General features: G+C 43.0%; 4 protein-coding genes across 4 annotated transcripts in view; 2 read left to right on the top strand and 2 right to left on the bottom strand.

The window, feature by feature from the left end:
• Nucleotides 1–2,386, bottom strand: part of LOC108749704 (ski oncogene) — a 4,037-nt gene extending 1,651 nt beyond the window's left edge. Inside the window, exons 1-3 of the mRNA XM_018488597.1 lie at nt 1,258–2,386; nt 882–1,105; nt 77–802 (exon numbers count right to left, since the gene is read on the bottom strand). Of these exons, the coding sequence (XP_018344099.1) occupies nt 77–802; nt 882–1,105; nt 1,258–2,367 (2,060 nt within the window). The 5' untranslated portion in view covers nt 2,368–2,386. The remainder of the gene's footprint in view (nt 1–76; nt 803–881; nt 1,106–1,257) is intronic.
• An 898-nt stretch (nt 2,387–3,284) lies between these two features.
• On the top strand, nt 3,285–4,888 carry LOC108749705. The gene is made up of 2 exons (XM_018488598.1): nt 3,285–3,893; nt 3,939–4,888. The coding sequence occupies exons 1-2, from the start codon at nt 3,782–3,784 to the stop codon at nt 4,280–4,282; spliced, it is 456 nt and encodes a 151-aa protein (XP_018344100.1). The 5' UTR covers nt 3,285–3,781; the 3' UTR covers nt 4,283–4,888.
• A 2,488-nt stretch (nt 4,889–7,376) lies between these two features.
• LOC108749703 (pre-mRNA-splicing factor CWC22 homolog) lies at nt 7,377–10,044 on the bottom strand. The gene has a single exon (XM_018488595.1). The coding sequence runs from the start codon at nt 9,801–9,803 to the stop codon at nt 7,542–7,544; it is 2,262 nt and encodes a 753-aa protein (XP_018344097.1). The 5' UTR covers nt 9,804–10,044; the 3' UTR covers nt 7,377–7,541.
• Nucleotides 10,045–11,508: 1,464 nt separating this feature from the next.
• On the top strand, nt 11,509–13,482 carry LOC108749655 (39S ribosomal protein L19, mitochondrial). Its single transcript, XM_018488478.1, has 4 exons — nt 11,509–11,681; nt 12,155–12,590; nt 12,840–13,118; nt 13,199–13,482. The coding sequence occupies exons 1-4, from the start codon at nt 11,618–11,620 to the stop codon at nt 13,326–13,328; spliced, it is 909 nt and encodes a 302-aa protein (XP_018343980.1). The 5' UTR covers nt 11,509–11,617; the 3' UTR covers nt 13,329–13,482.
• Nucleotides 13,483–13,871: the final 389 nt, after the last annotated feature.

The following is a 13,871-nucleotide window of genomic DNA, read 5'->3' as shown; positions in this document are numbered from 1 at the left end:
ACCCTCGGTGCTGTCAGCTGCGCTAGAACGCGGTGCCGTCGCCGTTGTATCCTCCTTCTTGTCCTGATCATCACTCTCATCGTTGGCGACAGCGACGGGGGACTGCTGCTGTTGTTGTTGTAATTTCTGCATGTGTAACTGACTGCGTAACTTGGTGATTTCACGAGCGTCCGATTGTCGATGACGTCGCAGCTGCGCGTTCTCCAACGCCACGCGACGTGCCAACTCTATCACGTCCTGTGGCACGTCCAGGGCCCTCAGCCGCTCCTCGAGATCCGCCGCCGCGGTGCCGTCCGTGTCGGAATCGCTTTCCGATGGCGAAGAGGTACCGACCTCAGAAGAGATCGCCAGTGGTGTAGGTTCCACGCTCACGGTGGATGACGTCACTGCTGCACTGCTCTCCTCTTCCTCACCTTCCTTCTCCTTCCTTTCTTTTGGCGGGGCCGCCTCCTTCTGATTTTCCTCGGAAACGTAGTACAGAGGATAAGAATCGATCGCCGGCGCTTGACTCGGCGATGTTTTCTCCGTTTTAACGTTGACGGATAATAACTCCTGTTTCTCACACGTGGGACTCGAGGAGTGGTGACTGTGACGGCGATGCTCGTGATGATGTCGTCGTTGCTGATGAACAGACGAAGGTGGCGGTATCTGACCTATTTGTGCGGGTGCCGGTATAGGCGCCAGCGCCACATTAGGTTGGAAATGCGGCTCGAAACGCTCACACTCCGAAAGCGGAATGACTCGCTCCGGATGTTGCAGTACAGGTGGACCTCGACTCAGATATGCAGGCACCAACGATGAACTGTTGACAAAGGCGATCCTCATCTCAACTGTCGCCTCTGTGCATGATTTCTAACAAAATATACGTAAACGATACTTACTTGTCCCTGTGCTTGCAATTGCCCGTAGCATTCCAAGGCTGAAAGGCTGCACCTCTGGCAGCGAGCTCGAAAACCGCCCATTGCATCTGCAAGTACGAATCAGTGGCAATTTGGGATACAGGATGGTACATTGCCAGTCCATTGCCATTGTAGATTCCAGCGCAATCGTCCTTTCCTATTTCCTTCTTTGTGCGTTTGACCAATCTCTCGTGCTCATGTCTCAGCTAAAACAAATATTTGGACTTGTATATACTTTTTTTTAGATATATTAAGATCAAGTGACGTTAGACTTAATTTTATATATTATTTTAATATACACATTTTTAACGTCAAAATTACATTCTTATTTTTAATGATAAAACTTAAGTGACAATACCTCTAGTTTTCGCTTGGAATTTAGCACAAGATGCCTCTCTTTCAGCTCCCGAAAAAGAATGAGCGATTTGTTGTAATGTTGCTGATCACGAGAGAGCAAAAGATACGACCGCCAGTTGGCGGAATCGAAACCCCAGTGGCAAGTGCGATTCTCGAGAGATCTGTGAGCGTGTCTCACAAAGCGTTGAGGAGAGAATTGGTAGCCACACTCCAGACACTCAATGCACACTGAATCGTCCGTCTCGAACAGTTTCGCATCGAAGATACCCTTGCACTTGCCAAAACATTCGTGGTACACTTTAAACTTAACAATCGCCTCTTCCTCCTCCTCGTTCTTGCACGTTTTCTTATCAAGACAGTCCTGTGTTGGACCGATCTGGGAAGGATCGCAGGATTCTGTCCGTAACAGCAAAGCACTGACGAGCCTTTCGGCGTCGGTCTGAGTGATGAGACCACAGGACGGCGCGTTGCGCGGCAAGATGCCGGAATGCTTGAGCTCCTCGAGCTGATCCCGAGTGCAGCGTGAACAATAAATCTGTAGCTCGTCGCACACCTGATTGATTTGCTGCAGGGAGAAGTCCTGCAGCACCGTGTTCAGTATCTGCGGCAGGCATAATCTTCTCTCGCCGCCCACTACGAAGCACGAGATCCTCTCCCCCTCGAGGATCGTCTCGCATCTCTCGGAGCAGCTCTGATCAGGTGCTGTGAGTATCGGTATCTGAAACTCGAGCTCACGCTTCTCGCACAGGACCTTCGGACGATCCACTACCGCGGGACGATCCTCGTCCGAGTCCTCCAACGAGCGGGGTGTCCCCTTCGGGACAGGCGTCAACGTGCGTCCCGACGTCTCGCGAATCTCCTTCTCGATTACGTCCTTTAACGGTTGCGACTCCACGGGTGATTCTAGGCCACAGTTGGCTGCCGAACGACTGACAGCGGGTGGCGAGAAGCACGACTGTTGCTCGTGCAGGAGGGCTTTACAATCCAGCAGAGCCGAGCTGGGACCCTGTAGGCTCTTGATGGCTGACAGCTGATAGGTCTTGAGGACGGTCTTCAACTGCGGACTGTACGACTGGCCAGCGGCGGTGCTGCCTGGCAATAGTGTCTCCATTGTGCACGGGTATTCAACAAGCGTACACCCCCCGGAGGAAAGAAGACAATCAGGATTCGGAGTACTAAGCGCAATCACCGCCACTCCAACGTATGCACTTCCAACGTTGTTGAACAGCGGTGAATCTCAGTGCACTCGATATCGCTTTATATACATGCAACTGATGTACAGAATATATTATACTTTGACCGTCCACGAGTTTATTTATGTCGCGAATGACGGAGCAGCGGGACCGGGCACTAGCACGACAACTGGCGCGACAACTCGGCTTCCTCGCGATTCCACTTCCATGTTACTCGGGCCCAGCGCGTAGTCGTCGTCGCCGTCGTCATCGTCATCGTCGTCGTCGTCGTCATCGTCCTCGTCGTCGTCCTCGTCGTCATCATCATCGTCGTCGTGGTCATCATAGTAGCGCGATCTCCGTTGCATTCCTCGCGTGTTCTACCATGAAGTGGATGGACGGACACGAGTCCATCCTCTTTGAACGGAGTTTTCTAACCCGCGCTCTACGAGGCCTTCCTCGGTCGCTCTTCTCTCTCTTTCTCTCTCTTTGTGACGCACACACGCACTCTCTCTCTCTCTCTCTCTCTCTTTCGCTTCGCTCTCGTCCGGCACGAGTGACGAGAGGCCGAGTTACACGCGTATAACCCGTTCGCGCGTCCTTCCTTCCTTCCTATGTCCGCCCCTCCCGCCGATGCATTACGCGTCGCCGATGAAGACAACGATGCGACTACCACCGCGACCCGCGATCCCGCGTTGCCACCACTTCCACGTACAACATGATAAAGCCGCTCGTCGTCCTCTTTGTCTGCGATCCTCTCTCTCTCCTTCTTCCTCGCGCGTGCTTTCGCGGAGATCGTACGCAGCGAGCGCCGTCCTCCGAACGAACGAACGAACGAATGAACGAGAGAACCTGCTCCTCTCCGGCCTCCGCGAGCGAGTTCCCTCCGATTCTGTCGCGAACTCCCTTCTTGTTCTCTCTGCTACCGCCCTCTTCCTCCTTCACCTCGTTGTCTTCTTCTTCTTCTTCTTCTTCTTCTTCTTCTTCTTCTTCTTCTTTACTACCACCGCCTCCTCCTACAGCGGCGACGGCGGTTTTCAACGCGACGTTCTCTCGCAGCCGCAAAGTCGATGCGCGACGAAAGCAGCACGGTCACACGAATACACGACGGGCCAACGATCCATAGCCAGAGTCTTACCTTACAGTCTTATCGAACGCAATCTACGGACAACGAGAAATGGCACATGATTTATATACACACATACACACACACATATATATATATATAAGTATGCGTTGTCTATTTATTTTTCACGTCCAAGTATCGCTGTACACGCGAGCGTTTTTTCTATTTATCATCTCTCTCTCTCGATCCGTCAATCGAGCACAGCGCACTGGTGTCGCGGACAGTGCATGTTATCAGCGTCCGCGTCCTCGTCGACGACGTTCCCCGCCGAGCGCGCCAACGCGAGCTTCCTCCTTCTAGCTCCTCCTCGTTCTTCTCTTCCTCCTCCTCCTCCTCTTCCTCCTTCTTCTTCTTCTTCTCCTCTTCCTCCTTCTCCTCCTCGTCGTCGTCGTCGCTGTCGCTACTGGCGTCGCCGACGATCGCTATCGGGACGCCGCGCCACCGCGCGCGCCAACAACAACGAGGATGTCGCCGATGATACGTCCGGCGAAAATATTATCGCATCACTGGAGCACGACCACCAGCATGGCTGGCATCGTCAGACGAGCGATTTACTCGTCGGCACGTCGCGACGCAATGGCGTATCGATTCTACTGACGGCGGCGACGGCGACGGCGACGGCGACGGCGGCGGCGGTGGTGATGGTGGTGGTGGCGACGGCGGTGGCGGTGGCGGCGACGGTGGCGGAGCACGCACCGTATGATCGTGAACAAGACAACGACGGATAGCGGTCACTCGCGGCGACCGGAGCACGCATATTTCTTACCGCGCCGCGAGAGAGGCTGACTGCAATCCCGAACGACGTGGAAACACCGATGGACCATCCGTTGATGCGAGAGCGCACGCATCAAGAGCTGCGACGCGAATATTTTTCTGTCGTTCCCTCTCACTCCCACCACACTCTCTGTTTCTCTCGTTCTATGCACAGACGCTAACGAGACAACGGCAGACTCAGCGATATATACGTATGTTTTTTTTTTTCACGCACGCACCTCCTCGCCCGCCGCGCTTTCGTGGACGACGACCGTGTAGATGCCGTCCTGTCCTCCGTCATCTCTTTTCCGTTTCTCTCTCTCTCTCGCTCCCACTCCCGCTCCGCGAAGTCTTTTTTGCTCTCACGCGCGAGCGGAGGGGCCCTTCTCCTTCTCGCTTTTTTGCTCTTCCTCCTTCTCTCTCTATCTGTCTGTCTGTCTGTCTGTCTGTTTCTCCCTGGCGATGTCCGCGCCTGTAGTCTGTACACATGCGCGCGCGACCGCGTAAACACGAGGCGAGAGTCGGAGACGGCGGAGCCCTTGAGAGAGCGAGACTGTCTCCTCTCATGCACACACATTGCACAGAACAACATACACACGTGCACGCATACACTCACTCTCGCTTCCCGCTGTGTGCGTACGCACGTCGTACACGTGTACGTCGCGCTTTCTCAGTGTGGGTTTTCAACCGGCTCAATGTACCGCGTGGCGAGAAAATAAGGACTTTATTTCACTGGTGTTTACTTACAACATGATATCTCTTTTCCAATTTCTTTCCATCCTTTTTGATTCAACATAGCTTTCTGCATTTAGTCTAAAAGCTGCTTTGCAACTATCATAGGATATTTTTCAATGTAATAAATTTATGTTTACACTTTCAGGATCCAGTGAACAACTAATTATATTAAAGAATCTTATCGTCTTATAAATATTATTATTTATTCACCAACAGCGGAGACTCGTATAAATATTTTACTTTTATTTAATTTATTCTTTGAAGCCATATAAAAACTATTTTTATTTTAAAGAATCTTGCAATGCTATTTTTTCTAATGAACGCAATCAAAAAGTTAAATATCTTAAGTCCGATTGTACCGATATTACTTTGATTTTAAGCAAGGCTTAAATTCCTCTTTGTCTCTTTTCCGATTTTAAAACAGAGGACAATAGAAATATTCTCTGAACGTCCCTTGGAGAGATCTTGTGGTATATGGAAATATAGTTCATCTCCGATTGCTTACGAGAAAAGAATTCTCTCTTTTCGTTTTTAAATCCTCATAGTCTCTTTAGAATCCTACGTTTTTCATTAGCAGAACTAGTGCGCACTCAGTGCATATTAAAGTTGTCGTACACTCTTTATTCTAATCTAAATCTAATCTAAACAAATCTAATCTAAAAATGAGATATCTCAATCGATAAAATGCCCAATATGTATTTTATCAAATAGCACAATAAAATGTATTGAATATCTCGCGGTTTAATTCGTTTCTATGTTTTTATTAAACATACATCTTTATGTTGATTTGTGAGTACAACGGTTTTGTCAAAGCGCACTAGTTCTGCCCATGAAAAACGCTGACTTTTCAGTCACCCGGTATGTGCACGCGCGCGTTTCTGCACGCATGCCTCGGTGTGCGTGCCGCGAGCTCTGCTCGGTCGCGCGCACGCGTCCGCTCGGTGGTAAAGAATCACCGTAAACTCCGCATGCCTGTCTCGTTCCCCTCTACGAGCATCGCGGCCGTCGCCGCCTCGGCGGCGACGACAACGACGACGACGACGACGACGTCGGCGGCCACTCCTCCCTTTCTTCCCCCTTCTCGCGACAACCGGCCACCTACTGCGCACCACCGCGCCTGTCGCGAACAGTGCTGGAGCAAGAAACCAACAGTCTCATGTCACTACATTAATTGTCATGCAGAATCCGTGGAAAATTCTCTGGAATAGTATTATTCTATTCTATTTTCGAATTACCGGAAATTCCTTGCAATCTTAGTATCTTGATTCCTGCAAACGTTTTAACTCCTTATGCTTTGTTTCTACAGCTATAACTTGTGGATCTGGTGTTTGGAAGGAAGAAATCTGCTCGGAGTACTCGGGATAATACAGTATTGTGATTTATTGTCTTTCAGATTCCGTTCAGTCCAGGACAAGAATGCAGGAAAACAGAAAACAGATAAGGATGATGTATGAACTTTCAGGACACAATAAACCAAGGAGTTTCATCGAAGCCACGACATCTAAAAATATGATATACAGTAAGAGAAAGCAGAGACCAAATTACGGAAGAATAGTGTTTTACTCTTTTATCAAAGGGACCCACGATATACGAATTTCTCTTGTCTCCGTTCATCTCACGGTCCTGGCCACGCATCCCTGTGGTCCCCTGGTCCCCTCGCCGCGTCGCGTCGGCCAAGGAGAGCAGGTGTGTGCGCGTCATACGCGTGTGTAATGTGTACGGTGTGTACCAATCCACACACACGTGCAACGCGACGTAGGCCGCAACGCGCATAGCTCGGTTACGACGCGCGGTCGGCGGCACGCGTCTGTGTGAATCGGACGCCGACAGCCGTCTAGTCATGTGACCTTCCCGTCAAAATAGCCTGCGTACCTCCCCGCGCGTTACGCACACAATCACACGACTGACGGCGGCGGCACGCTGCACACGCATCCACAAACGACGACGTGGAGGCGCGGCCGCGGCGTGCGCGCTCTTTGCTATCGTTGCCATCTTGTGTTCATTGTCAGGGACGGCACGAGGCTCTGGTGTTGACGATAACGTGATGACGCGTTCCGATCTTCCGGGGAGCAGCCCACTCCGTTCTTAACGGCTTGTGAAAATGAGAAAGATCGTTAACTAAATTCCGAGAATATTATTTAGATATTTAGAGGCGGTCTTCGTCGTCTTCTGAAAATGTTAAAATATAGAATGTAATTAAATGATAAGACGACAGAAATAGCTTTATCAAGTAATTAAGTTGTTAAAATAGACGAATGCGGATCCATGATTTTAACATGTCTATTGAATAATAAATAGTATGCAAAGTAGAATAAATATTGTATACCCATTTATTATTCCCCTGCTCGCTCGGAATTTTAAAAACTTAGTCAAATGTAAATCATAGAATATAATTTGTACAGAATAGCTTTATCATATACTATAACTTATAAAAAGTTATAAACTCTTAATAACTTATAAACTCTATTATTTTTGTATTACTTAATTTCTATGCCTGTTTTATTTGTCCTTTTTCGACGTCTTGCCTTTCTTCTTCTTGCTGGGCACTTTCTTAGCCTTCTCTTCCTTCTTGTCTTTCGATTTCAATTTATTTTGTTTTCGTTTATGCAGCACTTTCTTTTTCTTCTTCTTTGCCGAAACTTCATCCTCCGACGATGATGAAGAAGAATCGGTTGTCGTCGAACTAGACGGGCTGGAACTGGATGACGAGCTGCTAGACTCGTCAGAGCTCAAGGGTTCTTCTTCCTTAGTAATTAATGTCGGCACAACAACTGGCTTCGGATGGGACTTTAAATGTTCTCTCAAATCGTCTGTCAAACCACCCAAGCCGATCGACGTAAAGAAGTTTATCGCGAAACGCGTGTTCTTTGGATCATCTCTGGGGAACAGTCCTTCAAACACTTCCTGCAACGTTACATCTTTAACCCGTTCGTTCAGCTTTGCCAGACCCATGTACTCGGAGAGCTCCTGAAACAAGATCTTGATAAATATTCTATTGGAACTCGTGGTGTCTTCCTCGTTCAGTTTTATGCACGAAAGTACGCTCCACGATATGGAATCTGTAAATAGTAAATGCGCGAAAAATTTCGATACGTTCCGTAATTTGTTCGTGTCGAGGCGGTGTATCGTATGATAAGAGTCTTTGAAAATCTGCTCGAACGGCGTCACATATATTTTATTAATGGCGCAAAACCGACCGGCCAGGAGGCCGAAGAACTTCTCATACGTCCGCATTTCCGCGCAACAGTCCAAAAACATATGACATAGCTCGATCTCCTGCCCAGGTTTCAGTTGCATTTTCATCAATTTATGCGCACACTCCTCGAAATCGAGCGAAGAGTGTATAGTCAGATATATAGTCCGTCGAAGTGCGGTCAGATTTGTTTCCGTATTGTCGAGGATCACTCCTTCTTTTCCCTCGGTCTGTTCCGTGCTGCTGTCGTTGTCCGAGCTTTCCTCTTCTCCATCTTCGTCGTCGCCTTCAGAGTCACTGACATCCGAACCAAGAATTTCTTTACACAACTGCTTGTACTTCTCTTCGGAGGCAAGATAGTCGGTGTCAAATTTGAACACGTTTAATATATCTTGCGCTTCCATCTCGTCATCCAATCTAATCAAATGAGTGATTTGATGTTCCTCCTCCACAAGATCCAGTTCTTCGGGTACAGCTTCGTGATCTTTAAATCCATCCTTCCTGATTTGGAACATAACTTCTATCATATACTGGACTCGCTTATCCAATTGTCCCTCGTGCAGTATGTTTCTCAACATTTCAAAAATAGCCTCGATACCCCTTCGCGAAACCTCTGTCAGTTTCATACCACATTCCTTCAAAAACGCAATGGCCACTTCGACGGAATCGTCGGTTGGCGTCTCCAGCAGTAGAGTCAAGATTTCCAAAGCGATAATCTCATAAGCCACACGCTGGTTAACCAAATGCGCTATAAAAGTTCCTGAAGAAATACACAAAGGCTTATCATTCCTTTTGAATCCACGTTTGAATTGCAGAACAAGCCGTTTCAGCACCAGCTCGCCTATGTTAGGAAACTTGGAATTGATTATAGATGTCAGTGCTGCGTAAACTGGAGTAAATGTTGGAGACGCAGCTTGTGCCTGAATAATAGACCGTGCCAACAGACCTCTACCTCGGACGATGTTCTCGCGCAGCAGCTCCCGCGTTATGATCCCGATGTTGCTGGTGTTCACTTTATTGATGTATCCGTGAATAGATTTCTTCAACGCTTCCCAGGCAATACGTTGGTAAGCGGCTCCTGACTTGTCAGTGATCTCCGCTTGGAGCATACGCAATTTGGCAGGTGGGATGTACGCGCCTCCCGTTCTCGAGGTCAAAAGATCTACCGTCCGCTTCTGCTTGGCATCCTCCGGATTCTCCCGCGTTTTATCCGGTTCTCCATAATACCTGTTGCCGATTTCTTCCCGTAGCGAATTCCGCTTCCCGCCTGCTTCGCCGTCGCTGTCCCTGAGATCTCCACGATCGTCGTTGTACCTACGATCTCTGTGATCGTCGCGTCGGGAGCTCCGATGATCGTCATCGCGCTTGGAACCGCGGTAAATGTCGTCCCGCTTGGAACTCCTGTGCTCGTCATTGCGTCTGGAACTCCTGTGATCATCATAGTGCCTGGAACTCCTATGATCGCCGTTATGCTTCAATTCTTTGGAGTCGTCATATTTGCGGTCTCTGCGTTTACGAGAACGTTCCTCGTTCTCGTCCTCGTCCCTTCGTGAATGCGATCTCTTCATCTTGAACTCGTATAACCTCAAATTGTCTCCGCCGCGGCAGCTCCGCAAATTTTCAACGGCTGTGTACTCGCAATTAGGTTATTCTGTATACATGCAATAATTACTTGATTATGTACTGTATATTATATACTTTTAATTACATCGTGGAATATAATTTACAGAGGTGCGATGAAGGAATTTACTCGTTTCAACTTTCGATCACTCAAAATCAACTCAAATCTTTCTAGGCGACAGGCACTCAGAAAACATAACCATAATCCCAATAATCACATATTTTAGTTATTTTTCTAAATGTACGCGATAGTCAGAAGATGTCGCTCCGGTCATTGCATCAATTCGCGCCAATTTCAATTTAAAGTGAATTTTTTTAAATTACGGATCGACACAATTGGATAAAACAAGTGTCGCTACTCGAAAATCACTACTTTCAGATAAAATATATAACGCAGCAGTAATTTCAAAATATGAAAATAACAATAAAAAGTTAAAATAAAATTTTATTTCTTACAAAGCTGTGAGAATCGAATCTTACAATTTTACTCATAAAAATCTTATAAGAAAAATATAATAAAGTTATATTATAATAAATAAAATTATCTGCTTCTTACTCATATATATATATATATATGAGAAAAATATAATTGATCCATTTTTCTCATAGAAGCAATATTATTTTTTAATGATATTTTTGTACTTATTTTTATGAAACTACAAAGATCTGTAGTTGCATTGTATTAATGCAATTACATGTATCATGTCATATCATATTTCCTGCTCCTTAATATAAATAAATATTAAAGAAATAAAATTAAACATAGAAATAGAAATTTTAAATAACATATAAATAAGAAATAAGACATTCTGTCTCTTTTCCTAATTTTTTCATTTTTTCAATATTTTATAACAATTTTTGTTTTTAATATTTTTTCCATTATGTATAGGATTTAAATCAATATGGCAATTTAGTGCTGCATGCTTATTGATCCAAATGATCTTATCCAGCAGTGTTATATACTTATTTGATATGTGAGAGTCCTTATTATATGTTAGTGACAGAAACTCTCTAATAAAAGTCACGACATGAGAAAGTCATTGATCTGATTGTGTTTCAGGAACTCCCGTCTTATATTTGTATACCTATTTATTCATATTAATTTTAAATTTCAATAATATAATTAAAATTAGATATTTTAAAGACATTAACAAATAAATTTCTTTATATTACGTGTCGAAATAATACATATGAGAAGAATTGTTTTCTAGTTTATAATACCTTTTTTTCTTACAAAATTATTTAAAAAATTTAAACATTTTATCGTATCTTCAAACAAAGTTAAAATTACAAAAGTGAACAAGTTTATTGGAATATTTATAATTTTATTAGTACCTATAATAAATTTATCTAATAAATTTACCAGTTCTGTAACTTTCACACACACACAATCAAGATATGCAATCATATACTCTGATATGTAAAAAAGTGTCGCGACTCTTATTAGAGAGTCTCTATATTTGTCTAATGTCATCAATTTAGCTCCTAAATTGAAGGCTTATTTTCACTTTATTTATTTTTTGCAAAATTATGTTTTTCTCATAACTTTCTTTCATGAGAACTTGTTAATCACGAATGTTCTGCAATACCGATAGATTATATGAGTTTCTCGAATATACCGCCAAACTCTGCGCTTTACTCATCACTGTAATAATAGAAAATTTGAGTTCTGGGCTTCACGAAAATAATTATTTTTTTAAGAGAGAAAGAAAGATTTATGCGTGTCTAAACGAATGTATGAGAACAACAGAAGATTAAAACAATGGTTGTGATATCAAGGATTTTCTCTCGCGATTACGGTAGACTGCAAGCAGCGAAAATAATACGTAGGTTATGTTAGATTTTGATCACATTCTATCCTGTGCTTTTTCAATCTTTCTCAATTTGCTGCATAATAGCGAAACAAATTTATTAAATTACATTACCGACAACAATGACATTCACAAAAGTGAAATTAAATTTTCCTAAAGTTTAAATTTTTTATTTTATTGTTTCAAAAGATTTAAAAGATTTGTTATAATAGGGATAATCGTTATGATTAAAATGAGAGTAAACACATTTGAGATAAATTTTCACAATTTAAAAAATATGTTTTACTTTGTGCCATTCAATTATTTCTAAATTTTTTCATTTCTTTCTATCTTCTCTTTTGTAATGTTGAAGAATTTGATTGTTATATGATAATATTAAAGCACGTTTTGTTCTTATCTATACATAATCTAATACATAAAAGTAAATCTATACTTAATCTATACATAAAAGTTTTAATTATTAAGGCTACACAAAGTTATTTTTTTAGGCTATGCAGTTAGAGGAAATTCCTCTACAACCACTCAAGATTTAGTACAAGAATCGCAAAATAATAAGATACCAGAACAAAACATTGAACAGAAGAAAGCGATACCTGATAGGTATCGATTCATATATCCTGAATTTTTACCAGATCCAGATCCCAAGTATCGTAATTCACTCCGAGAAAAGTTGGAGCGCATGGATATGATAGCAAGGCGCACGCATGTAGCGATACCCGAATTCTATGTTGGTTCTATATTAGCTGTAACTTATTCTGAACCACACGCTCCTGGAAAGGTTAATAAGTTTGTTGGCATATGTATCGAGAGGAAAAGAACAGGCTTGAGAGCTACATGTGTACTGAGAAATATGGTCAATAACCAAGGAATCGAAGTAAACTATGAGTTATATGATCCTGCAATACAAAACATAGAATGTCTTAGGTAAATATAATTATTGACTGCATTCAGCAGAACAGACAGCTTTGCAACTGTTGTAAGATTCTTTGACATAATTGGTTATACATTTAAATCCAGTGAAGAATTGGGGGTAAGATCTAATCATATTTAAAAAATCTTACAATATTTGTGTATGCAAAACTGTTTTTTCTGTTGTTTACATTACAACAGTTATTTACATAAATTGCTCTGAAATGTTTCTTTTCGATGATTCTACTCATGATACATATTTAGGCTTGAAAGAAGATTGGATTCGCATCTACGATATCTGCGAGACGCACCAGCAGAGTATAGTACCTTCCCTTTTGACATGGAACCAGAGTATTTGCCAGAAGGTGCACCAGTGCCTGTGAATAAGATCAAAGTGCAACTTAATCCTCGTCCATGGTTAGAGAAATGGGAGCGTCAAGAGTTGAAAGGTATAACAGAGTTACAGCTTCCTGAGAGACGCATTATGAAAGCTAAAGCTGCAGCAACACCTTGGGAAAAATATGATTTAATGAAAAAATACCGGTAAGAAAGCAGGACACATATATCTTTTTGTAATATTCTTTTTAACGATTATTTGTTTTAACTTATATCTTTTTATTTAGGGAAACTATCCCCGAGGAAGATCAAAATGAAATATTTAGTGAAGTGTATACAAAATTACACAAAATAGAAATTACTAAACGTAGGCAAAAACACAAGCGCACTTTCGAACGTCCGCAGAAAACTGAATAAACTTTTGATTATGTACAGCATTTTTCAATCCGTATGAGGAATTAAAATGAAATAAATATATTTGTTTTTTGTTACAATTCTATATCTTTGTAATGATATCCGCATCGTTATTATAATCCAGTATCATAATTGTCATAGAAAAAATTAGAATTTTATACAATTATTGAATTCACATGAGTGAAAAACTCCATATTTGGTTAAGGAGATTCTTCGTGTCTAATATTTCTTGTAAATTTATACAATTTCCAGATCAAGTTAATTGCACGCCGATTATTTCGGAGGGTTAAGATGCTTATTAACATCAAATCATTATTTGCAATAATAATATTAAATTATTTATTTGTGATATTACTATTCTTGCTTTGGTTTAGGACTGTGTTTCAAACTGACGTATAAACAATAGCTTGATTTGGAAATTATATAAAATCATAAAAAATATTATTAGGCATGAAAGACCACCTTGACTGAATACACCTTGACGTTTTTCACTCATGTGTATTTAAGCTTATAGGTCTATTTTCACTTAATATTAATTACTGAGTT

The sequence above is a fragment of the Trachymyrmex septentrionalis genome, unplaced genomic scaffold (genome assembly GCF_001594115.1).
Source record: "Trachymyrmex septentrionalis isolate Tsep2-gDNA-1 unplaced genomic scaffold, Tsep1.0 scaffold31, whole genome shotgun sequence".
Classification (NCBI taxonomy): domain Eukaryota; kingdom Metazoa; phylum Arthropoda; class Insecta; order Hymenoptera; family Formicidae; genus Trachymyrmex; species Trachymyrmex septentrionalis.
The sequence above is the reverse complement of the archived record's forward strand: the minus strand, read 5'-3'. Positions and strand labels throughout refer to the sequence as shown.

What these genes read in the sequence shown, in the direction of transcription:
- LOC108749705 (XM_018488598.1), top strand. Translation starts at nt 3,782, where the DNA reads ATGTTATCAGCGTCCGCGTCCTCGTCGACGACGTTCCCCGCCGAGCGC. An exon ending in TCCTCCTCCTCCTCCTCTTC is followed by an intron (nt 3,894 to 3,938) that starts CTCCTTCTTCTT and finishes CTCCTCCTCGTC; the next exon opens with GTCGTCGTCGCTGTCGCTAC.
- LOC108749703 (XM_018488595.1), bottom strand. Translation starts at nt 9,803, where the DNA reads ATGAAGAGATCGCATTCACGAAGGGACGAGGACGAGAACGAGGAACGT.
- LOC108749655 (XM_018488478.1), top strand. Translation starts at nt 11,618, where the DNA reads ATGGTTGTGATATCAAGGATTTTCTCTCGCGATTACGGTAGACTGCAA. An exon ending in CAAAACATAGAATGTCTTAG is followed by an intron (nt 12,591 to 12,839) that starts GTAAATATAATT and finishes ATACATATTTAG; the next exon opens with GCTTGAAAGAAGATTGGATT. An exon ending in GATTTAATGAAAAAATACCG is followed by an intron (nt 13,119 to 13,198) that starts GTAAGAAAGCAG and finishes CTTTTTATTTAG; the next exon opens with GGAAACTATCCCCGAGGAAG.